Here is a 25399-nt window from a genome sequence, read left to right as displayed (position 1 = left end):
CAAAACACTAACAGACTGATTTTGCCTGAACCCGTTGTTGTGCATTTTGTGTCCATTACTGTAATGCTATGGATAACTGGATGCATAAATTAAAGACATTTTTGCAAAACTTCATACTGTAATTGTTTGCTTTTATATGTTTTCTTTAGTGTATTAACAGCAATACCTTTAGAAGCATTATGCATTTGTTTTTCTTTGCCCTTTTTTAACCTTTTGAGCTCCAAATTTCTTTTCCGATTTTGGTCCGTTGAGGACCAAAATATTTTTTTCTCAAAATTTCCCAATTTTCAAAAGCACCCCACGGAAATGCTTGGACCTTGTTGATCACCAATATGTAGACATCATCCCAGGGGTGACGTTAGACCATGTTACATAATTTTATTTTGCATCCCAGGGATCTACTTGGACCGCAAAAGGTTAAAAAAACAATAAATTTCCAACTTTTTCAAGCATTTTTGCTGAATAAAGGCTCTGATGTCATTTTGCTTGCCCATAGATGATTTTAGATTGCAGAAATGACTTCCCAAGACTTGATTTAGCGGGGATAGACACCAAAACCACAAGCCTGCACCTACTAGAAAAAAAAATATCGCCAATTTAAGGAATTTTGGCTCGGTGGCCACTAGAGAGCTCTTGGATAGGGGTCAAACGGGGTCAAAAAATGTTTTTTCAAGTACCAATGTAAAAGATAGCCCAAACTGCAACTTTTGGCAGATGCACTAAGCTGAACCCAAAAATTCATTTTTTTTGATCCACCCTATTGATCACTCCCTCAGGCGTAATGATCGCCACTGTGGAGAAATCGTGGATAATTGTTTGAAATCGTAGAACTCCAATTTCCTTCTTTTAATCTCCGGTGTCCTCCTTCATGATTTTCTTCTTTCACTGGAGCGTAACTTCGGAGAACGTCACCACTGGTGGGGGTAATATCCCAGAAATGGGGTAATTTACTGATTAGTTGGACCGTGTTGTGCACAGGTCTGGATTTAGGGGGAAGAGGGTGCAGTTGCCCTGGACCCCCTTTTTGAAGGACCCTCCGACGTGAAAAAATGTGATTTTGTGTTATTATAATTATTTTCTCTCAGCCTTTGAAATCTCTGCAAGATGACTCCTTTTTCTTTCAAGGTTAATTTTAGTCACAAGGTGGCGACTGAGCTTTTCGTAAAGGCATTAGCAACAGTGTGGGTGACTTTCAAGTTACCTTGTAAAGTTTTACGCGCCCTCGGCGCAAAAAAAATTTTTTTCACGAGCTCCCCAATCTAAGAGTGCCCCAGGCCTCCATCAGTTAAACTCGCCCCTGGTTGTGCACCTTCTTCCTGGCGTTCAATTAAAAAATGGTTTTCGATTTCATCATTTACTCGGCGAACCTCCTAAGAAACTCAAGTTGCTAAGCGATCTGTTTCCGACGGCCCTCCCTAATATGCAGTATACTCTCTGCTTTTTCGAGCAACTATATATAGTAGGGTACATAAGTAGGGTGTTGCAAATTTTACAACCTATGTTGAAAATATGATTTTCTGACCTGAAATGGTGTGAAACGACACCAAAAAAAAATTTCGAAAAATTTTAAGGTTTAGGTGTCCCACGCTCACCCCGAAAATTTTGCGTTTTGCCGCAAATGAACATATTTTCAAACGCATGCAATTTCTACAGTTTACATCACAACCACACCATGTTGGGTATCATTTTGATCAGAATTTTTATGGAGAACATCACTAAACTATCAAAAGTTAATTTTCTGTAAGAATGTAAAAATTGAAAATTTGGCCTATATATAATATATTATAAAATCATACTTCCAATAAGAGATTCAAAAATTTTTTGAAAAACGCAACACCCTAATATATAGTATATATACATACCCTCTGGTTTTCCAAAGAAAGTGCCTATGTTATCCTTACTGATTCTTTACAACTAACTTACTAACTAAACCTTTGAGGACCTTTGATAATGTGAGCTGTTCGATGTTTATTAATTGCAATGGACCACCTGTGGCTCAATTTACTGCTAAAAAATATGTAAGATCCTGGCTGCTAAACCACCAATCCGCTAAGGATACTATATCCCAAATTTGTAAAGAGGTTAAAGATGTAGATTCCTCTCGGCAGGCTGTTTGGAATATATTCATAGAAAAATAAACAATTTTGTACCTCTTGTCCAATTTTGATATTGATATAATTCATATGGTAGAATATGCGGTGGGATGGCACAGCGGATAAGGTGTTCCGCTTTCCAATCATGCAATCCTGGTTCGACTCCCGGCTTAAGCTGGTGGTTGAAAATCACCGCTCACCTCTACCCAGGGTGTAATAAAATGAGTGGGCATAGTTGCTGAAGGAAAGGCGGCCGAGAGAAAAGAACTGGCCACCCTACTCTTGTTTTAGTATAATGAGAACCTTATTTTCAGTTCTTCACATCCCCCGATGCTTGGATCAAGTATGGGACTCAGCTTTACTATGTTTTACAATTTTGAATATATATGTTTTTTTCAGTTTGCTTTTGCGGTTTACTGATGACAAATTTGACCCAGATCAATCTGCAACCATAGGTGTGGACTTTAAAGTCAAAGCAATAACAATTGATGGGAACACTGTAAAACTGGCCATATGGGACACCGCTGGGCAAGAACGTTTTCGCACTCTCACTCCCAGTTATTATCGTGGTGCACAAGGCGTTATTTTTGGTAAATTTGTGTTTAAACTTCTGTAAATTAACTCAACTGAAGTACTGATTGCGATGATGATCTTTTGAAAACGAATTTATTTTGCTGCACCTTGAATATTTTACTTGAAAAATGAGTAGGCTATTGGCACTGAAAAAAGTTATCTTCAGTCCAGAGAAACAAAAGAACCTTTGCAAGTATGCATGCATCTTATTGCATCTATTTATAATTTGCTTTACACTTTTTGAAATATATAAAATACTTTTAATAAAACATTTTGCTGAAATGAAATGCAATAGGCCAGGGATCCGCAAATAGTGGGTTGCGACCCAAATATAAAGTTCTATTAACTATAAATATAACTTGTATGGCAAAAATAAATATAATCTTATAATCTTTGATGTGCTGAGTTTCATACAATGTTGTACAAAAAAAATCATACTTTTGATTGTAGTACAGTAGTCCCCACTTATTAAACCCACGGTTGTAAAGCCTGGAAAACACCTTCCTTGAGCCAGAACATGAAAAGTCTTTCAGCTTATCTCCAGAACTGGCGACTGAAACTCACCGAAACCAAAGTTGTAGCAGCAGCTTTCCACCTACACAATCGGGAAGCTGATCGTGAGCTACATGTTCAGAACAATGGAAAACCACTTTCCTTCTGTCCCGAATCAAAATATCTTGTGGTGACACCAGACTAATCGCTTACATACCACCACCATTTGGTGTCACTGCGCAAAAAGCTGACATCCCGTGCTGCGCTACTGTACTCAAGCATCTGGCAGGTTTCAGTTGGGGTCGAGAGCTGACACTGCATATAGCAGCGTTAGCCCTTATCTACTCTTTAGCAGAGTACTGTACACCTGTTTGGTGCTGCAGTGCTCACTGCCACTGTAGAATTTTGACGCGAATTCTACGTTAAAGAATATCTTTCTCACTGGCGCCAAACAGTGGATTGGATTATTATATGCGTCGCTCAGTTAATACGGTTATGCGCCTACAACAGACAGAAAAACAAGCCAAGTAGATTGAATCTGAACGCGGTCTTGAGTTCTGTTAGTTTATTGTGGCAGATAGGTTGCAAGATCACAAGTTGCAGGTCGAAGGTTCAGTCACAAGGTTGCAGATCGCAAGGTCTACGGGGTTGCAGGTCGCAAGGTCAGCCACAAGGTCGCAAGGTCGTTTAACAAACTTAGTGGGCAGATATAGGCTACTTCAATTCTAGATAGAGCTGGTGATTAGTTCAGACTCACCGAGACAGCAATCAGGGCTTGAAGTGATAATCCGTACAAACAATAATCCAAATATTAATAGTCTTAACAGTCATACAGCAATTGATTCTACTAGTGCATCTTATTCGAATAGAATACAAAATGTACAGTTAGTAAATGGTCAAGAAATATTTCACATAAAGTTTCTCAATTTATGCTTAACCCTTAACATACCAAGCCTAGCTCACCAACGTCGTTTACCAAGGTGGGGTCCTCCAAGGACCCCATCGTTTCTATTGCTTAAAGCAGTGGTTCTCAAACTTTTTTTTGTTGCGACGCCTCTGGAAAAGTTTTCTGGACTTGCGATGCACCAGCAAATAAAAGTTAATGAGGAAACTTATTATTAAAGTTTTGTTTGTGAAGAAAGGGGCGTTCTTCCCGGCTATCAGCACAAGGCTGAGCACTCACTAGTACAGCGAGCAACTGCGATTCGCCAACCATAACGGTGTAGCTTCCACGCTAGCCATTCAGACTTTCCAATCAACAATATGTTTCTCGGCAGCCGATTTGTAGCAAGAATTGACAGCGATAGACACGTGTTTCGCCCATGAGGCTACAAATCGGCTGCCGAGAAACATATTGTTGATTGGAAAGTCTGAATGGCTAGCGTGGAAGCTACACCGTTATGGTTGGCGAATCGCAGTTGCTCGCTGTACTAGTGAGTGCTCAGCTTTGTGCTGATAGCCGGGAAGAACGCCCCTTTCTTCACAATGCCCTCTGCCCTGGCGCCTGCTGGTTTTGTTGGCTCTTTCTTTGTTTCCACAAAGATAAGAGTTAAACTGACTGGTAAAGCGGTGGTCGAATAAATTTGTGGCAGAATACGGTGCGATACTGATGAGCCCAGCCTCATGGGCGAAACACGTGTCTATCGCTGTCAATTCTTGCTACAAATCGGCTGCCGAGAAACAAAGTTTTGATTGTTGATACAACAACAAAAAGCAATGCATATTATTTAATGTGACGTGTGGGCTTGTTTGTTTTTATAAAGTTCATTAAATTTTGGGAGAATCTTTGAAATTGCCACCCACATTTTTCTTTCAGTGTTTATTGGTGATCGAAATTTGCTTTTTATAACCGCTAAGGCAGAAAATCCTGCTTCACATAAATATGACGTGACAAATGGGATAATAATTCGTAGTGCTTTCTTCACCAAAGCTGGATAATTGCCATTCATTGAAATCCAGAAATTTGCCGGATTTCCTGAATTAAACATCCTTTTCAGGGAATTGTCACAAGAAAGGTCAATGTAGGCTTCTTTTTCTTGTGCAGTAAAAGACAGTGCAGTAGGTTGGACGAAAGGATCACGTATCCATTCGTAGTTTGATAAATTTGTCGGGAAGTATTTTGCAAATTTCGACTCGAGCTTGGACAAATGTTGCCTAAATATGCTTCACAAATTTGAAGGCAGCGTCATACTTTTCTTTTCAAGCAAATTGGACAAGAAAACAGCAGTGGCCGAGTGGTTAGCGCGTTGGGCTCGCAGTCGAGAGCCTGCATGTTCGACTCCAGCCACCCGCACTTGCTGTTGTTTCTCTGGGCAAGAAACTACGATAATTACCCTGTGATCGATTTCGAGTAATGGGTAGTACCAAATTTAAATCATAAGTAGAGTAGATAACCGGAAACAGACAATGCAGTCGGCTGCAGCGTGGGTCAGGTGTACGTCGGAAGGCCTACACCGATGCATAGCGCTCAAGTCCGCTTTCCCGCAATGCAGGATAAAGATAATAAAACAAACAAAAGATAATAAAACAAACAAAAGTAAAGTATCGAGAGCTTTCAGACAGGTTTGCTATATCTTCCTTCCACAATAGCAGCTTTTTAACGAATGCTGCAATTTTATCTGAAATGTAATTTTTATTCGGCCCTTGCATAGAAATGTTCAGTTTGGCAAAGATATCACACAAGTAAAGTAAGCCAATTTCAATAAAAAATTGTTCTGAGCTAAACAATCTGCAAGTGGATTATTTTCTTGCTGCAAAGAAGCCTGAAGTTCATCCACCAATTCGTAGAAGCGTTCAAAGAATTTTCTAAGCGAAAGCCACTTGGATGAAAATTAAAAGAGCCATGGCCACCTGGAGATGCGGCCTGATTTGTCACATTTTGGAGATTTTGATTACAGCTACTGCTAGTGTTTGACTAACATTTTCTGAGATTTTTTTACTTTTTGCTGTCTCCTAATGATATAAAAGCTGTTTGTTGCCTTGAGGAAGCGATAGTAAATGAGAAAAAGTATATTGAAAAAGGCTCAATCAGACTGTTATTGAAAAATTAACAGTCTGACTAAAATCTTCGAAATCAAATTTTCTTTGTTTTTCAACATCTGAGGATGTTAAAACCTATTGTGTCATCTGGGGAAAACAGTAAAGAAAGCGTAAAAATATAATTGTTAGAAAAATTTATTTAAACATTCGCCCAAAGTTAGCAAAATCTGAAAATTTCTGCAAAATGTGACAAATCAGGCCATATCTTTAGTTAGCCATGAAAGAGCAAACTCCGATGCGCAGCGTTCATTTCTCCACAAAGTTTTTTGAAAACTCTTGACTTCAGTGGGCGTGGTTTAATGAAGTTAACAACTTTGATGACAACTGAAACTGCTAATCAAAGGATATACCTCATCTTTATAAGATAAACTGAATTCAGCTACGAAACGAAACTCTTCTGCGACGCCCTTGGAAAATTGAAACGACGCACCAGGGCGTCGCGACGCACAGTTTGAGAACTACTGGCTTAAAGTATACAGTATATACAGGGTCATCAATAATTAACGTTATAACTTCAAACAAATGTATTTAACGAATGGTAGATAATAATTGAGTAATAAACAATAATATTATTGTCAAATAATTAAATATTTAGGAAAAACAAATTTTACTCAATGTGTCAGCCATTTGCGTCGATGACAAGTCGGAGACGCTTCGAAAAGGACCTGCAAGAGTCATGAATAACTTTTTGGGTATTTTGGCTAATTATTTTTTCAGATTATCCTTCACTGCTTCCAAACTTTGGTGGTATTTAGTCGAAACCCTGCTCTCCAGGTAAGACCAGATGCCAAAGTCTAGGGGGTTCAGGTTTGTGGATGAAGGAGGCCATTCTTCCTTGGAAATGAAAAACGGCAAATTGGCTGAGCCAGTTTTGCGTTCTCTCACAATACATACAATCAGTATACCGGCACACCAAAGCACAAGCCAATTTGTAGTCTACTTTCTTCATCCTTACTTAGATTACAGTTTATACAGCTAATGTAACAAAGGAAGATTGCTGAAATTGTAAGTAAAGCAGATGCCATTTTTATGACACTGTAACAAACCCCTGTTGTTACCCCAAGTGTTATAAAAACTAAAATTTTAGTCTTAGCATCACATATAGTATAACACATGTGTTTCTACAAATTACTTAGACAAAGGATCTTATTCATAAACGCACAGTTCATCCACTGTCATCTTCACATTCTTTTGCACTTGTCACAGTTGGGTTGGTGACTCGGTGCTGTTCGCAAACGAAACGTTTGCATTTGGAGCATATAATGTTAACTTTTCTATCGTTGTTTCAAGGACATTGAAAACATCTTCCTCTCTTCCGTCACTGGCTGCCTTGACGTTGAGGATATATTTGAAGCTTCAGTGTTTCGACCTACAGAAACTCCCATAACTGTAATAGCTCTAACGATGTAAAGCTGAAAACCAGATGGATTACATGCTCTGCGCAAGACATTAGGTTTCGTTAATTCTTTGCCTAACTCCATCAAGAAATATAATCCTCGATTAGATTTTCTACTGTTCCAGTCTCTGTTTATGAACACCCAAGTGATACAGGAATTCAGGGCTCCAATGTCAAGCACGTTCATAAAAAGTCAGAAAGGCCATCTTGACATTCGTCTGGCACAAGAATATTCACTCACCAACTTGTCTGTATCATCCACTCCGCCTTTTGTGCGGTTATATTCAAGTATCATGTTGGGTTTCTTGTGATCGTCATTAGACAGTGAATTATCAAGATGCTGAGAAGATAGTAAACGAACCGTCTTGTTTTTTTAGGCACATAGCTTTCAACTGACAGTTTATCTGAAAAGATAAAGTTTGACGATAAAACATATCGTCCCTTCGCAACTTCCATAACTGCAGGAATATCTGACTTTTTTGCTCAGTGTTCCTGTCTTGGTGATATTTTTCTCGAGCAAAATTTCTGCAGTTGGCACTGATATAAAAAAAATATCTGTGGTAACACTTCTTCTAGTTGCAAACAGTGATTTCATCATGTCACACAGTACACACAACCAGACGTCCTTGATTTTTCTCAGGTGTACTCCCAGGAAGTTTTCCAGTATAGACTTGGAGATTCTACAGGCGAGTGGTTTTCACGTCTTCAGCTGCCCACACTTTAATTTCATATCTTGCTAGTTTTGACTTCATATACTCTCTCATTGGACATTTCCCTCGGAAAGAGACTAATTGTTCATCTACCGTTACTTCTTCAAATGGCTTATAGAGTTTTTTGCAGTTTTCTATAAATCCATTCAAATTTCGCAAAAAGCTGCAAGTTTAGCATTTTCTTTTCTTTGACTACATGTTGATTTGTCATCAAATTCTCAATCTCTGGCAAAATGTAAGGACATTTTTCGCGTGAAGTTAACTGGTTAACATTCAGCATTTGTAACGTAATATACCAAGGGGGGTCCCATCAGGACCCCAGGTAACGTTATACTGTTTTTTGCATATGTTTCAAATAATTTTTTAATTTTTGTTGCACTATACCGAACTTGCTTAAATTTATGACACATACAAAGATGATGAGAAAAATTGTTGCTATAGGTAAGGCGGGAGATAAAAAAATTCACCTCTGGGGTCCCTACGAGACCCCGCTTGGTATGTTAAAGGTTAAGAGTTAAGATTTAAACATCTCGTTTTACCAAATGCAGCTAATACAAAACTCAACGGAATTTCTGGTCTATGCTCTCAAACGTTCGCTTTGCTAAGCCTTTTATGCTGATATTGCAAAACACAAAGAAGATGCGCTATATAAAGACAACGATAAGAAAAAATAGCTTCAGTAATATGCCTTGGTTGAAGCAAGCAAGCAGATAACAATCGTTCGCCAACGTTGATAAAACATCTTTCAAGATGCGGCGAAAAGCTTCGAAGAAATAACGCGTTTAGCCAGTATTTATAATCACATACAGACACACAGCATTTAGACGTTGAATTACCGTTGGCCGTGCTATGCCAACGTTTAAATGGATGATGAAAAACAATGATTAATTTTCAACCCACAAGATGACATAAGTTGTTTTTTAGGGCAATGGAAGTTAAAAATAGCATTTTAAAACAACACACTACAGATACTCTGGTGCCGTTTCATGAGTCACAATCCCTTGCAAGCCCAGTCTCTTGTCTAGAAACTGACAGCAATTATTTAACTTGTTTTTCGGGAAGAATAAGGAATTGCTAAAAATGTAAATTGTTTTCGTACAATTTGATAGATCACCAACTCCGTGGAAAGAGATATATGAATTTAAGTAAACGCAAGCTTTATGTCTGTAAAAGTAACGTAATAATTCTATCAACACGAAGCCGCGATTGACGTTTCAAAGGTTTTCATTAAAACAACAAGACTTGCTTGTTTGGCTGATACATAGACTACTTGACATGATATTCATGTCGATTATAAAATTAACACACTCCCGGCCCGAAGAAGGGCATATAGGCCTTCTTTTCATGAAAAGTAAATTTTATCAATCCATTAGTAAAATGCTGAACTTCGGATTGCTTGGCATTAGGCTACAGTATACAATATACATATTATACATATTACAATAGGCACATACTGTTAGTTACAATAATAGTTACAATACATCAAGAAAAAGTTCTGGAACTCCGCAGTTCATCATCTTGATCTAGACGGCGTTCTCGTCCTCACCTTCAAACGGAACAATGACGCAAAGTTTGGTGATTGGACGTTTGAGTGTTCCTGTCGAAGTTTTGACCATGACCACTCTCACATTTCCGAATTTATCGGGAAATGTCTCTGTAATCCTATCAAGCGGCCATTTTTGTCGCGGTGTTAAAGTGTCACTGAGCAATACAATGTCTCCCGTTTTAATGTTGGCATTTCTGGAACGCCATTTTGGTCGAGAAATTATCGATCGGGGGTATTCCTGTACCCATCTTCTCCAGAAACAGTCGGCGAGATACTGCACAGCCCGATATCGGTCACTATGCAAGCAGTCCTTTTCGGTTGAATATAGCGGGGGCAAACTGGGGTTGGTATTTAATTTTAACAAGTGATTAGGTGTCAGGGGTAGATCTTCATCTGCGCCGAGTTTAACTTCAGTTAGTGGCCTGGAGTTTACGATGTCCTCAACTTCAAGCAAGAGAGTGTGAAGAGTGTCATCAACTAATGGGCGCTTTGGTAAAATATGTAGAAGTACTTGGCGGACGGTTCTTATCATTCTTTTCCATCCACCCCCCATATGGCTTGCTAGGGGTGGGTTAAATTCCCATTCGACTCCTTCCTGTCGGAGATAATCGTGAATTTGTTTTTTGTTCCAATTTTGAAGTTCTCTTTTCAGCGTTCTGTGGCAACCGACGAAGTTACTTCCGTTGTCGGAAAAGATCTTGGTAATTGGTCCACGGCGAGCAATGAATCGTCGCAAGGCGTTCATGAATGAGTTGGTAGTTAAATCTGGCGCCAACTCTAGATGTATGGCTCTAGTAGTTAAGCAAGTAAACAGGCAGCCGTATCTTTTCGCATCACTTCTCCTTTGGCGGACGATTATTGGTCCAAAGTAGTCAACGCCAGTACTGTTGCGAAATGGAGGCTCTGAAATTTGAAGTCGTGCTTCTGGAAGTTCAGCCATAAATTGCACTCCTGGCTTTGCGGTTCCACGTCGACAACGTAAACACCTGTTCAGTATTTTTCGAACAGCAACTTTTCCATTCAGAATCCAGTATTTATGAGCCAGCAGGTTGATTGTGTGAGATGCACCAAAGTGCTTCGCCTTTTCAGCGTGGAAGTAGTCGATGATCAAATCCGTTAGGTGTCGACCCGGAGCAAGGATGGCTGGATGTTTCGTAAGGTAAGTTTGCTTTGTCAAGTCTACCTCCGACTCGAAGGGTGTTACCGTCCAGGATTGGGTTTAACTTCTCCATCGGCGCGAGTTGAGTTTTTGATTGTTTTGGTCGTTGTCCTTTTGGCAGTGACAAGAACCATGCCGGAAAGGCTTGGCGTTGTTCGTAACGTACCAACTCGTTTTCAGCAAACTGGAGTTCGGACACTTGGATCGGATTTTGGGTGAGGTTTGAAGTGATTTCGTCGCCACGTATTCGAGCAAGCAGGTAAGCCTTGACTCGTAGTAACCATGCTGTAGCAAGCTTTAGGTGATGTAGTGACGAAAAGTGGGAGATAAGTACATCAGTTCCTGTTGAAGATTTGTTATTTGTACCAATAGTGAACGAAGTTACCTTCTGGCGCCGTTCAGGTTGAAACTTGTTGTAGATATCGTCGTGTTGTGGCTTAACGGATTGTTGAGGCCATTTGGTTGGCGGCTTCTTTAAAAAGTCTGGCCCATTTAGCCAATGACCAGATTGCAGTAGAGCTTCAGCCGTCATACCTCGAGATGCCTGATCTGCTGGGTTGAGGGCCGTTGGCACATGATGCCAGTCGTACACTTTGGTATGACTTAGAATTTTTTGCAGGCAATTGCGAGTGAAGGTTGGAAAACGTTTCGTATCAGCGTACAAGCTTTGCAGGACAATCATGGAATCTGTCCAAAAAATGCATGGACAATCAATTAGCTCGAGCTCTTGTTTAACGGTCCGAGCCAGGTTGACGGTGTCCAAAGCAGCTTCTAATTCTAGGCGTGGGATCGTGTGTCTTCCAGCGCCGGGTAGAAGGGATTTTCCTGTAACAAGACTGCAAAGAACGGTTGAATCAGGTAATATTGAACGTAGATAACACACGGAACCCCTAGCTAATGTTGAAGCGTCGGAGAAGAAGTGGAGTTGAACTTCCGGGGTCGCAGTGGTGGACTTCAGCTTGTAGCAGCGAGGTATACGAATCTCTTTTAGACGTTCTAAAGTGTTTTCCCATAATCTCCACCTTTTTAGAATGTTTGGCTCAGCAGGGTCGTCCCACCCTACCTTTGCTAGACAAAGTTCACTGTATATGAGTCTAGCTTCAAGAACTACTGGGGCTACTAATCCCAATGGATCAAACAATGCATTTGTAACTGATAGCACTTGCCTTTTAGTCAACGGTTTTGTAGACGGCTCTACGTTGAATCGAAATTCGTCGGTTTGTACGTCCCATTCCATGCCCAGGACGCGTTGCTTTGGCCCTTCTCCAGGCAGCTGGTTCTTTATCGATTTGGACTTTTCTTCATCAGGGATTGAATTCATTACCTTATCGCTGGTGGATAGCCATTTTGTTAGCTTGAACCCAGACATGCCAAGGATTGCTCGTAAGTCTTTTACGAGCTTACATGCATTTTCATCGTTTTCAGCTGTTAGCAGTGCATCATCGACGTAAAATGACGTCAGTAAGGTTTGAGCAACATGAGGGTCGAACAACTTTCCATGCTCTCGAGCAGTTTCACGCAAGCAGAATGTTGCTACAGAAGGAGAGCATTTTGCTCCAAACAAGTGTACCTTTGTTCTGTACACGGTGGGTTCACGCGATAGATCGCCACCCTTCCACCAATAAAAACGCAATGCATCGCGATCACATGGTGAAACTTTTACTTGATGAAACATTGCTTCAATGTCAGAGACTATTGCAATTCGGCCCTTGCGAAATCGCATTAATACACCGACCAAAGAATTGTTTAGGTCGGGACCAGACATGAGGTAATCGTTTAAACATTGATTGTGAGAGGTAGCAGCGCAGTCAAACACGACACGTACCTTGTCTGGCATTTTTGGGTTGATAACTAGGTGATGCGGTATGTACCATTTTCGATTAGTGTTGTTGATGTCGTCTTCTGGTACTTCTTCGGTGTAGCCCTTCTCCAGATTTGTCTCCATTTGATCGACGTATTTTTCTAAAAGAGAATTGTCTGCAAGCAGACGTTTCTTTAAGCTTTTCAGGCGCTTTTGCGCCATCTCGCGGCTGTTAGGAAGCGTAGCACAGTCATTGCGCCATAAAAGTGGCAGCTGATAGTGACCGTCAGAGCGGGTTAACCGTCTGCACATCATGTCGTAGGCAATTGGGTCCTCGCGAGAAAATTTAAAACCAAATTCTTGTAGTTCTCTATGAGATTGCAAGAATTTCATCAGGCTTTCCATGTCGAGTAAGTCTGTGTCGACTGAAGGTGAGATTGTTCCTCCTTCGTCGGTTATGATTAAGTCCTGGATGTCTTCGGTGTCTACGGGCCACTTAGCGCCTCTAACAAGAAGGCTTGTGCTATTTTCCTTTGGACAAGGGGCATCTTTGAAGTGTGAGCCACGAAGAAGCCAACCTAATGGAGTGCGGATAGCATCTGGACTTTCGTTCGGACGTGGCGAAAATCTGCTTTCAAGACATCGATGGGTTACTGCATAGTTATTGCCAATCAATAACATTACTGAGCAATTTTCGACTGCAGGCAAATCAATACCTTGCAAATATTGATATGCTTGCAGTGTTTTCGGCTTTGGGCTCAGTTGCGGATCTACAGGGATTTTGTTGACTACGACGACTTCTTGTAGCTCGAAGTCTTGTTCTTCATCTAAAGATGACACTATAAAGGAGACGATGGGGGCTTCCAGACGTTGAGGACTTTCAGACGATAGCGTCTGGAGAGCAAAACTACGCTCACACTCTGGTTTGGTATCCAGAAGTTTTATTAGTTCTTCTTCGCAGAACGTACGGTCAGAACCAGAGTCTAGCAGCGCATAGGTTTCGACGGTTTTTTCACCACAAGTTACCTTTACGGGAACGATGTCCAGGTACGAGTTTTGGCTAGCTAGCTCTTCCGGTTCTGAGCGCACGGCGAAGTTAGGCGCTTTTACAAACGTGTTGTCATGGCGACTGCGAGGAGTACGGTGCCATTGGTCGCTCATAACTTTAGAATTTCAATGGTGGTCATTGCGACGGAAGGTATCGTCTTTTGTCCGTATTGCAGGTCCTGAAGTACCTTGTTCTGAAAGATTAGGTGAATGTAGTAGAGTGTTGTGTTGTCTGCTCCCGCAATGGTCTATTTGGCACGAAAACCTTGAAGTACACGCTGAACTTAAATGGTTTGGGCTTAGGCATTGTTTACATAAGCCTTTTTCTTCGACAAGGCGTACTCGTTGTCGATAAGATAGAGCACGGAATTTTTTACATCGAAACACACTATGAAAGGCATCTAAGCAGCATGCACACTTCCAATCCTCTTGCCGCTTGCTAGGCTTAGTTAGAGGAGGTTTAGGGTTTTGTACAGAGTTAGTGCTAAATGAAGATACCTTATTTTTCCCAGATTGTGGTACACTGGACTTGTGTGGATTACTCGATAGTAGCTTTCGGCCGTAGACGGAGTTTGCATAGTATTATCTTCTATGAATGCTACGAAGTCAAGAAATCTGGCTGGCTTCTTGCCTTCATTGTTTTCTATTATCACACATGATTTCTTTATCCAATCTAATTGCATAGTGTGTGGCAATTTTTCCACCAACATCGTGATAAAATTAACGCTGTCTAAGCTGACGGCAGACACCTTGCCATCAGGCGTGCGAAATAGGGAGGCGTTGCAGCGGTTTAAAAGCACAGACAATTTTGTGAGACGTTCTGGGTCGTACCGCGTGAATTTCGGTACGTTAGTAAGGACTTCTTCACAGGCCTGGGCTATAATATGTGGCTCACCATACCTGTGACGAAGTTCTTCTATTGCTAACTGGTAATTGTTTCTGCGGTCAGGACAGTCTGCAAAGTGCTGGATTTGTTCCTGAACACCCCTGCCGCAATGTTGCAAAAGAAATGATAGCTTCTTTTCTGAGGGAAGCCAACTGCCAACATGGGTTTCAAACCAGTGTTGAAAGGCACGAAAGTCCATGGGGTCTCCTTCGAACTTTCTTATGTCAGGCTTGGGAAGTAGTCGCTCACTGACTTCGGCCTGAAATTCATATGGGTTAATACGTCGAGATTGAGAAACGTCGATGTCGGGGTTTGAGTACCTCATATCCCGGCTACTGTAGCTTGGATGTCCGAAGTGGGGTTCGTCATTAATTTCGAAGTTATTTGGGCGTGACGTTGGGCTCGTAGAAAACGTGACTTTGGCTCTTTCTTGAGTTACATTGTCATTATAGCTTCGTTCATTTTGTTGAGGTAAAATTAAGGTTTGATCATTTGATCGCAAATTATCATGAATTTGTGAACCATTAGTTATTAGTTTAGGGTTTGAGATTTGGGGCGGAATTGACAGGTGACGAACGCTTCTTACAGAACCTTCCTGAGAATTTGCTTCCCACACATCTGCTTCGACGCTAGCTGCTTCTAAAAGGCGAAGGTCCTCAGCTGCGGCTCGGTCAGCTTTCAATTTTGCCTCTTGTTCTGCTTTCTCCAGCTTTAGTTGCCTCTCACGTTGTTCTTGTTCCCGTTTCAATTGCCTCTCGCGCTCTGCTTCGAGACGACGCTGCTCATTATGCTGCACCGCTAGTCGTGCAAGTTCTAATTTAGCTTGCAACGCCTTTTGCTTAGAGCTTCTGTTGGAGCTTGTTGTCGTCGTTCTGCGGCTTCCAGTTGTGGAGCCCGATTTCGAATGGTGGGAGACATTGAAAAGATGTAAAGAGTGAGCCTGACTACCCTCATGCTCGTCCTGTTCTTGTAGCCAGCTGTCGACTTGGGCCATGAACTCGCCTTTACCTCGAATGTAATCATCCTTTGTAAGAGAGGAAGATTCGAGCAAAGGCGTGTCCTCGGGCATGTCAGTGCAGAGATTCATAAGGGCGCTGAACAACTTGTCTAGGTCACGAAGCCGGGCACGGACTGTTGTTGCACAATGAGGACTTTTCATTAAATTGTTGATTTCTAAATAGAAATCGCTTAATTGCTTGGCCGCATCGGAAAGAGTTTCAGCGGCCATTTTGCTGTAGAGTTTTCCGCTTCTTAGCATACAACGTGTTTGAAGGCAGAAAACATAGAAAACCAAGCGAGAATTTGCTGGTTAAGTTTGTTAAACCGTATAGAATTTTGACGCGAATTCTACGTTAAAGAATATCTTTCTCACTGGCGCCAAACAGTGGATTGGATTATTATATGCGTCGCTCAGTTAATACGGTTATGCGCCTACAACAGACAGAAAAACAAGCCAAGTAGATTGAATCTGAACGCGGTCTTGAGTTCTGTTAGTTTATTGTGGCAGATAGGTTGCAAGATCACAAGTTGCAGGTCGAAGATCACAAGGTCACAAGATCACAAGTTGCAGGTCGAAGGTTCAGTCACAAGGTTGCAGATCGCAAGGTCTACGGGGTTGCAGGTCGCAAGGTCAGCCACAAGGTCGCAAGGTCGTTTAACAAACTTAGTGGGCAGATATAGGCTACTTCAATTCTAGATAGAGCTGGTGATTAGTTCAGACTCACCGAGACAGCAATCAGGGCTTGAAGTGATAATCCGTACAAACAATAATCCAAATAATAATAGTCGTAACAGTCATACAGCAATTGATTCTACTAGTGCATCTTATTCGAATAGAATACAAAATGTACAATTAGTAAATGGTCAAGAAATATTTCACATAAAGTTTCTCAATTTATGCTTAAGAGTTAAGATTTAAACATCTCGTTTTACCAAATGCAGCTAATACAAAACTCAACGGAATTTCTGGTCTATGCTCTCAAACGTTCGCTTTGCTAAGCCTTTTATGCTGATATTGCAAAACACAAAGAAGATGCGCTATATAAAGACAACGATAAGAAAAAATAGCTTCAGTAATATGCCTTGGTTGAAGCAAGCAAGCAGATAACAATCGTTCGCCAACGTTGATAAAACATCTTTCAAGATGCGGCGAAAAGCTTCGAAGAAATAACGCGTTTAGCCAGTATTTATAATCACATACAGACACACAGCATTTAGACGTTGAATTACCGTTGGCCATGCTATGCCAACGTTTAAATGGATGATGAAAAACAACAATTAATTTTCAACCCACAAGATGACATAAGTTGTTTTTTAGGGCAATGGAAGTTAAAAATAGCATTTTAAAACAACACACTACAGATACTCTGGTGCCGTTTCATGAGTCACAATCCCTTGCAAGCCCAGTCTCTTGTCTAGAAACTGACAGCAATTATTTAACTTGTTTTTCGGGAAGAATAAGGAATTGCTAAAAATGTAAATTGTTTTCGTACAATTCGATAGATCACCAACTCCGTGGAAAGAGATATATGAATTTAAGTAAACGCAAGCTTTATGTCTGTAAAAGTAACGTAATAATTCTATCAACACGAAGCCGCGATTGACGTTTCAAAGGTTTTCATTAAAACAACAAGACTTGCTTGTTTGGCTGATACATAGACTACTTGACATGATATTCATGTCGATTATAAAATTAACAGCCACAACATCGACACTACCATAAACAGCGCCCTGCGGACAGTAACCAGATGCCTGTGTCCCACATCATTGGACAATTTTCCCATTCTCGCTGGCATCCAACCTGCTGAGTGCTGAGCTTTGTCGTAAAGAAGCCACTCTGTCTCTCGGCCGACTGGCACTGGAGGCTAACCATATTCTCCACTACAAGATCTCTGCTCCACCAAACGAGCACCCCCGACGACTGAAATGAAGACACCCATTCATGCCAGCCGCTAAACTTCTGATCAACGAAGCTGATAAACAAGACATCTCTGCGGTTGCTTGGGTGGACCATAAATGGAATTCTGAATGGAAATTAAGTACCACCAGACTCCATTCGTTCATCTCAGACGCCGACACATGCCCCACCGGCCTGACACTACAAAAACAGGCATGGGTGCGCCTCAACCGTCTTCGTACTGGGCGTCGGGCTTTTCCGCTCAACCATGCACCAATGTGGAATGGCCACTTCTTCCTCCTGTAAATGTGGTGCCTAGGAACAGACCGTGACCACATCATCAATGACAGTACCATCTTCAAGCCACCTAGCGGAGTGGAAGGTCTAAGCGTCATAGATGATGAAATCAAAGACTGGCTGCTCTCTAGTAGCCTTCCAGTGTAGTTCGGCAACATCGTGAGTCTGGGGTTGTAAAAGAATAGTCCCTCGGCCTCAGAAGCTTACACGACGACGAAGCGCACGGTTAATAGGTCTACCCACTTATTAAGCCAAATTTGGTCCATTCCAGAATTACTGAAGGTATAGGAGTGGTAGAAAATTGTCCTCCGCTTAATAAGCCCAAAATCCTCCGGTCCCGATGTGGGCTTAATAAGCGGGGACGACCGTATTGGAATTGATATTAGATTGCAAAAGATTTTGCACAAAAATGATATGCCTCTGAAACGTTTGGGTCGCGAAGATTTCGAACGATTGTTTTTTGGGTCGCCCCAACAAGTAGTTGCGGACCCCTGCAATAGGCTACTGTACTTAACACTAACTTTTTGTGACATTTTTCTTTGGTCAGTTTTTTATTTTTTACAAAGCTCTGATTTTTGTTATAATTGTTTCAAAGAATAAAAGATAAATGCATCTAAAATTAGTTTATTGTACCACAGTTTATGACTGCACAAGAAGAGACTCTTTTTCTCATTTGTCCACTTGGCTCACAGAAGTGGAAACATATTCGACCAAGCCATCGATTGTCAAGATGCTAGTTGGGAATAAAATTGACAAGGTTCAAGGCATTTTAAACATTGCAATTACCGGGTTATTATTTTGGCTAACTTCAAGAATTATGCCTAAACACTAAACAGGTTCCAATGGATTGTATGGACAATGGACATAGCTTTCTCAAATTGATGAATAGTTTAAACTGACTATTACACTGGGGAACAAAGGTTTAGTTGCATTGACATACTTGCCCTTGTCTAAATTTGGGATGCTGAATTCAAAAATGCAGTGTTTGTTTTTTTGGAAGCTACAGATTTTTTGCAATTCAATCTTTTCCAACAAATTTAATAAGTGTACAACGTTTTAGGGGGGCGCCCAAATATGCCCTGTTTTCTCACAACAGTTTCACAAAATAACCAAAAACAAGCGTAAGAAAACAATAGAGAAATTTTTATGAATAGCCTAAAATAAGCTAATAATTACAGTATGTTTTGTCTCTACGGAGGGTTAACACCCAAACTCAACCACCACCCCTCAACACAGTTTCACATGAAAGCATTAACTGCATAGTATACGTTCACTTAATTTACTTTGTATCACAAATCTTTTGAGAAGAGCACTCACAATATCACGTGCTGAGTCACATTACTGCAATCAGCTCGTTCGCAAGGAAAACTGCTCTATGTTATAGCGCTTACTCGATGGAGTCGTGCACAATGTTTGGCATGCCTGCCTCCAAAGTTTCATGAATGGGCTACTCCTTATGTGCCCAGTGTTTTTATCGATCTTGGTCAAGGAGAAAGCTGACCATTTTGAGGTCTACTCAAATGATCCCAATGTTCTTAGGGCATTTGAATAAGTTGATGATCTCATCATACATATATCCCTGATCAATATTTTAGCTGTCTTCACATGAAGAAAAGTCACTAAGTACCCGGATCAAAAGTTCAGAATGTGGATTAGGTCGAATAGCTGATGAAATGCTTACATAGGAGATTTCATGGCGATTTCTCCTGCTAACTTCCTTCGTGTTGACTGAGCAAAAATAGCAGTTCGTTACGTAATCTTGGGGTTCTTAGGCTACTTATGCAGATAGTTTCACATGACGCACACACTGAGTGCTCAGCATTCACGAATACGTTTTTGTAAAAATAAGAATTTTCAAGTTGCCTGGAAACTAGAGCTTGCAGACAAAAGCCGACTTCAGACTTGTAATCAGCGCCAAAAGTTTATCATTGATAAATTATCAACAATCAGTTGACAAATGTCATGCAACAAATATAAATAAACGGTTGTTTCCCAGTGTTATTATTTTGGTGACTGCACTCTAGAGTAGTGTATCTTACCGTGAGGTCCATGGAAAGACCTGTACCCGTTGGGATCCATGAAAAGCTTTAAAGGTGTCCGTGAATGCACTGGTTTAGGAAAAAGTACTAAAAGTTGCAATGTAAAATTAGTAGCCTATATTTACTCTGGTAAGATTGTCTCCCGCAGTTTTGATAATAATTCTTTGACATGAATAGGGTTCATGATTAAACAAAAGATTAAAAACCACTGGGTAGAGTTAAGATTGATCTAGGTCTAGTCGACCAATTGATTTAATTTGATTTATTATTAAGTATGATTGAATTAGAATTTATTTTAACAGGAGTTACCATAGTTTGCTTTTTTCATTACAATTTTCAATGGTTGTTACTTGTTATAATAAACATTAGCAAAGTAATTTTCACTTTTAAGTTTCATTTGTTTTACCATATAGATAGTTATATAGTAAATATCAAACCATCACGTTTGTAATGATTTATTTTATTTGTACAGGAAAATAGACAAGTGTCGAGAGACGAAGGATTGAAATTTGCACGGAAGCACTGCATGCTTTTCATAGAGGCAAGCGCAAAAACTAAAGATGGCGTTGAATGCGCGTTTGAGGAATTAGTCGAAAAAGTCATACAAACCCCCGGGCTGTGGGAAACAGAAGGAGAACGATCGAAGAGCATGAAGTTAAACTCTAACGCCGCTTCTGGGGCATGCTCGTGCTAGTGCGCAACATCACTTGGAAACTTTTATAGTTATCTTATTCTTCCTATCGTATAATACTACAGTTTGTTTTGACAGAAAAAGACAGACAGCTTTTCTTTTACACTTCTATGAAACAAATGGTTTATGCTGTCAATTTTTTTGTTTTGGAAACGCTGTGCTCAAGGCCATTTTTAAAACTATTTGTTTCTCCAATATATTTATATGTAAAAGGCTCGTGGCAGCCAAACTAAATAACTACTTTCACCAGACTTTTAATTTGCACTTTAACATAGTTGACTGGTCAAAATCCTATAATGAATGTTTTTCAACTTGGAATCCTTTCTCACTGATAAACCCTTGCATTCACATGGAAGTGAAGTGCTTTGTTAGTATTTGACTTTAAGAAGTTTAATGTGAAAATGTAAAGTCTATCAAGCTGTGGTGCACAAATACCGTCAATAGATTGTTCGTTTTAGGAATTCTTCCCACAAATGCGACAGTAGTGATGACCACTATTGTCATAAAAATTATGCGGTTAACGTGAGGTGTGTGAGAGTAACAAAGTTTAAAGAACTCCATTTTCAGCTTCGTTTCTTTAGCTATCTGTCGTACAACATTATAAAGCAAATTATGAAATGCGAAAAATATACACTATTCACTTTGATGAACTTGTGTTCACATGTATAAAATAAGCGTTTCGATTTAATTCCTCCTTTCGTTGTAGAAGTTTTGCGTCAAATAATCATGAGTAGCCCATCCGTGATTGCTTGCGCACTTGTATCTCGCAAAATCAACCAACTTATCTATACGTTCAACTTCCGATTTTTTCACAGTAGAAAGACTGCTACGTTTTGTGCAGAGCATCTGACTTTGCTGCAAATCACGATCCTCATTTACAACACATTTTTTGTTGCATTTTATCAAAACGTAGTGGCAAGATACGCTGTGTCTACGGATGATCAACAGATATGCTGTGTCTACGGATGATGCTTACATAAATGGCCCATGATGCACAGTACCAAAGTTGCCTCCAGCTTCTTTCAGCAGAAGGTATCTTTGACATTTTCCTAAATGGTAACCACATTATGGTATTTAACCCGCACCCTTTCAACTGCCATGTTGACAAATGACACTTATTACCGTAACGCAGCTGACCAAATAGTGTGCTTTATTTCTGTAATTTATGATTTTCATTGCTGTGGATTGGCCAGTTTATCCAATTTGATTTCTTTTATGTTGTGAAACTAGTTGAAGATACTACGGTCTATCTTCCGTAGCGACCTATATCCAATAATACATAGGTGTTGCCAACGTGTAAACCTATAATAATGACTGGAAACTAATATAGTTTTACTTTCCAACTCCAGGCTAAATGCATGAAACCAATGTGCCAAAATGTGAGCACTGATCTCTAATCACGTCTGAACTATTGGTTTCACTTAAAAAATCGACCAAACCTTAGCTTGTTTTCGGTGATATTGCTAGATGTTCTTCGGATTTCCAGCACAAGTGCCAAAATCTAGTTCCATATTTGCATAATAACAGCAGCATAAATGTTGATCAAAGTCACACAAAATATGCAAAAAGATTACGTTTATTAACTACTACTGGGACCAGCAGCTCATACCAGCGATTTTTACTGCTATCAAGCGCAGTAGATGAAGCCTCCAGTCAAACTTAAAGCTTGCACAATGGCAAGTTCTGTGTTTGGGCTATGGGTCGCCATGATTTGATCCCACATTTGCATATGGTATTCCCTGTGTTTTATTTTTTATGGAAGTTGCAACAAGGTTGCTTTCGGCTAGAAATTTTGCAAAACTTCACCGACTATGAAAATATGTCTACAATCTACATGCACAGCGTTTCTGGTGCTTTAACTTAGTTACCAATACTTTAAATATTACGAAAACTTAACTTTTATGACAAACGGCCTTTCTCTTATATTGGCTAAACAAGATGTAGTGCATTCGCTAAAAGAATGCCAATTGCATCAATTTTTTACACTGGCGTAGTGCGTGCTCAATTTGCTTTGAAGTGAGTTGCAATCATCTTAAAACAACTTGTTGAAAATCTTAAACTGATAAAACTAAAGTCGTGTTCAGCAAACGTTTTGAAAACTAGACGGTTTTCATATATTGAGTATGATAATAACATTGAATGTTACACTGTAGTAATATTTTATCATCAATTTATGTTGAACACGGAGTCATAGCTGTGCAGTTGGGCACTACTTTTGCAGCGGCGCTACATTTTTGTTGGAGTGGCGAAGAGTCGCTGCATTTCTTTCAGTAGCACTCTCGCTACCCGCTACTTTCCAATTTAAAGTGAAAAGGTGTCTCATTTTTGGAGATTTTTATGGCAACAATACGTGAAAAGGCAGAAATCATTCGCCATTGCATGAAACGTCGGTTCGGAAAGAAAAGTAAATTGTGAAGGCCTTTTTTCAGACAGAAGCAAGTCCTTCCTTGAGCATCATTGGTTTTCAAGGTCATATTGACGTCATAAAGTGCTGTGTCCGTTTAAAAGAAAGGTAGCGGATGCACGGTGGTAGGCTATATACTTGCGTGACCATGCCCAGATACGTATTGCACTGACGAGGCCAGAAGGCCGTAACAGTGTGCCACTGTCTGCAGTTAGCCTGTGCGTGCACTGTGCAGTACATATTTTTGACCGTTATTCAACAGCAAGTTTCCGAAGATGAAAACAATCTAGTTTTCGAAACGTTTTTTAAACATTTAAATTTTTGTACAGAATGTAATTTGTTTGTGGTCTGTGAAACTTATATTTGGTTAGCATTGCGCCTCTATGATGTGTCGACTGACATACGTCATTATTGTGTGGTTTATTGAGCGCTACAATCTGTTTTTCAATGAATCTATAGAAGATCTATATTATTTGTAAAAAAAAAAGATACAAGTCCTACGCTAATTCTTGTTATACACAACGAAAGTATTGACTGCATCATAGTTTCCATCGAGTGTTGCCAGTTTCACACAATTAGATCTATGTATTTCTGTTTCCTTGTCCAGTTGTTGTGCAATTTGTATATAGTTGCATTAAATTTTTGCAATAGTTGCGTAGGGTATTGCAAAATTTTGAAATAGCCCAATCAATTTCTTGGCAAATGAAGAGATATTTTGACCGGTTGAATACTGAGCTTAATGAAGAAATTAAATTTCACTTTCAGAAGCTTAAAAAAAAGGTTTTTAGACAAGGTGCTACCGTCTCCTTAGACTGAGTGTTTGTTGGGGTTCTTGATGCATATGTACGATTTGTGAAATGTCAGTTAAGCCAGAAATGCAATTATTACATTTTGTCAACGCTCAGGAATGAAATAGGTGCTTCTGCGGAGAGGGTAACTAGCCCTCACACCCGTTGGTCGACGGTGGTTGGTCGACTATTACATGCGATAAGGGGAGCTCCCGGTGTTGCCTTCGCTGAGCAACCCAAGTCAACCCTTGTGTTCTGCCAGAAACTGCTCTCAGGACTGCTCTCCATTCATCGGCACCTAATGAATGGAATGGCTCACTCAGCCAATCTCTGTAGCCGGCCTTGCTTCGGTGGTTCAAACCCTGAACTACAGTAGAACTCGGTTAATCCGGATTCGATTTGACCGGCGATTCCATCCGGATTAGGCGAAGGTCCGGATTAACCGATGACGGTTCTTATCAAGCCTGACGTTACCTAGATAGAAGGGTATTGGTAAAAATCACCGAAATTGAATGCATTAGTGTGGTCATCTGCCAATTCCGAGACGCGCGATCACCACATTAGCGGTAGAGTTCTTTTGAAATGCAGTATGCATGTAAAATGAATGTATTTGTAGACTCTGCATCTAACGCAAGAACACACTGGCAAAAGTTATATCTTCAGACATGCGTGTCGGAATAATCTGTAGTCACTCAAAACTTTTGAAAACAGTTACGGAAGACGAGTTTCTATGGAAAACTTGCAAAAAATCACGGTCAAACAAAGTCTTTTATTGGAAAAACGTCACCGACATTACGACCGAAAATTCCTCCGACATCTTTTCAAGTTACAGTACGAGTTTGGGCATTTGCGCACAAATTTTGCGTGAGTAGGGAATACTGTTTATGAACGGAAGAAATCCGTAATAATTTATTGCGTCACATTAACGGAACAATAAATAAGAAATTTCTCGCAATAAGCCACGTTACGTTTTAGCATAAAATGGCAAAACTGTGGAGCAAATCCGGATAAAGCGATAGAGAAAGCGCAACTTTTGTCCGGAATAGGCGAAGATCCGGATAATCCGAAGCTGTTTCTCAAGAAAAAGATTACAAATCATTTGTACTTCCAGTTTTATCCGGATTAACCGAGTTCTACTGTAGTACGCGAAATTGCCAGGAATAACCTATCAAAGGCTTTGTCCATCTGAGGATAAAGATTCAAAACCCAACAAAAAAATATCGGTGCGGATTGTGAAGTAAGTGTGGTTTATATTTTTGCTTGAGAACAATTTGGAGACCTGTCAACTTTGTAATACCATCATCGTCCATTTTGCTTCAAAGAAGCCTGGTCTTTGTCCTGAAACATCAGGGTCGACCAGTTGTCTGCAGCGACTCCTCCATCTCTCATTGTTGTTGCCATCTTTAATTTTCAGGTTTCTTGTGCTCATGTCATCTTTCACAGTGTCATCCCACATTTTCTTTGGCCTTCTTTTTCTCATTTTTCCTGTCACTACCTTATTTCAGACTAGCTTTGTCAAATTGTTTTCATCCATTCGTTCAG

The 25399-nt window shown here is 40.3% G+C and overlaps 1 protein-coding gene across 1 annotated transcript in view; it reads left to right on the top strand.

Annotated features, from left to right (window-relative positions):
* Positions 1–23723, top strand: part of LOC145768087 (ras-related protein Rab-18-like) — a 50713-nt gene extending 26990 nt beyond the window's left edge. The window contains exons 2-4 of the mRNA XM_082579553.1: positions 2493–2683; positions 18574–18692; positions 20447–23723. Coding sequence (XP_082435679.1) covers positions 2493–2683; positions 18574–18692; positions 20447–20668 — 532 coding nt within the window. The 3' untranslated portion in view covers positions 20669–23723. The remainder of the gene's footprint in view (positions 1–2492; positions 2684–18573; positions 18693–20446) is intronic.
* The last annotated feature ends 1676 nt before the right edge of the window (positions 23724–25399 follow it).

This window comes from Aplidium turbinatum, chromosome 4 (genome assembly GCF_918807975.1).
Source record: "Aplidium turbinatum chromosome 4, kaAplTurb1.1, whole genome shotgun sequence".
NCBI lineage: Eukaryota > Metazoa > Chordata > Ascidiacea > Aplousobranchia > Polyclinidae > Aplidium > Aplidium turbinatum.
The sequence above is the reverse complement of the archived record's forward strand: the minus strand, read 5'-3'. Positions and strand labels throughout refer to the sequence as shown.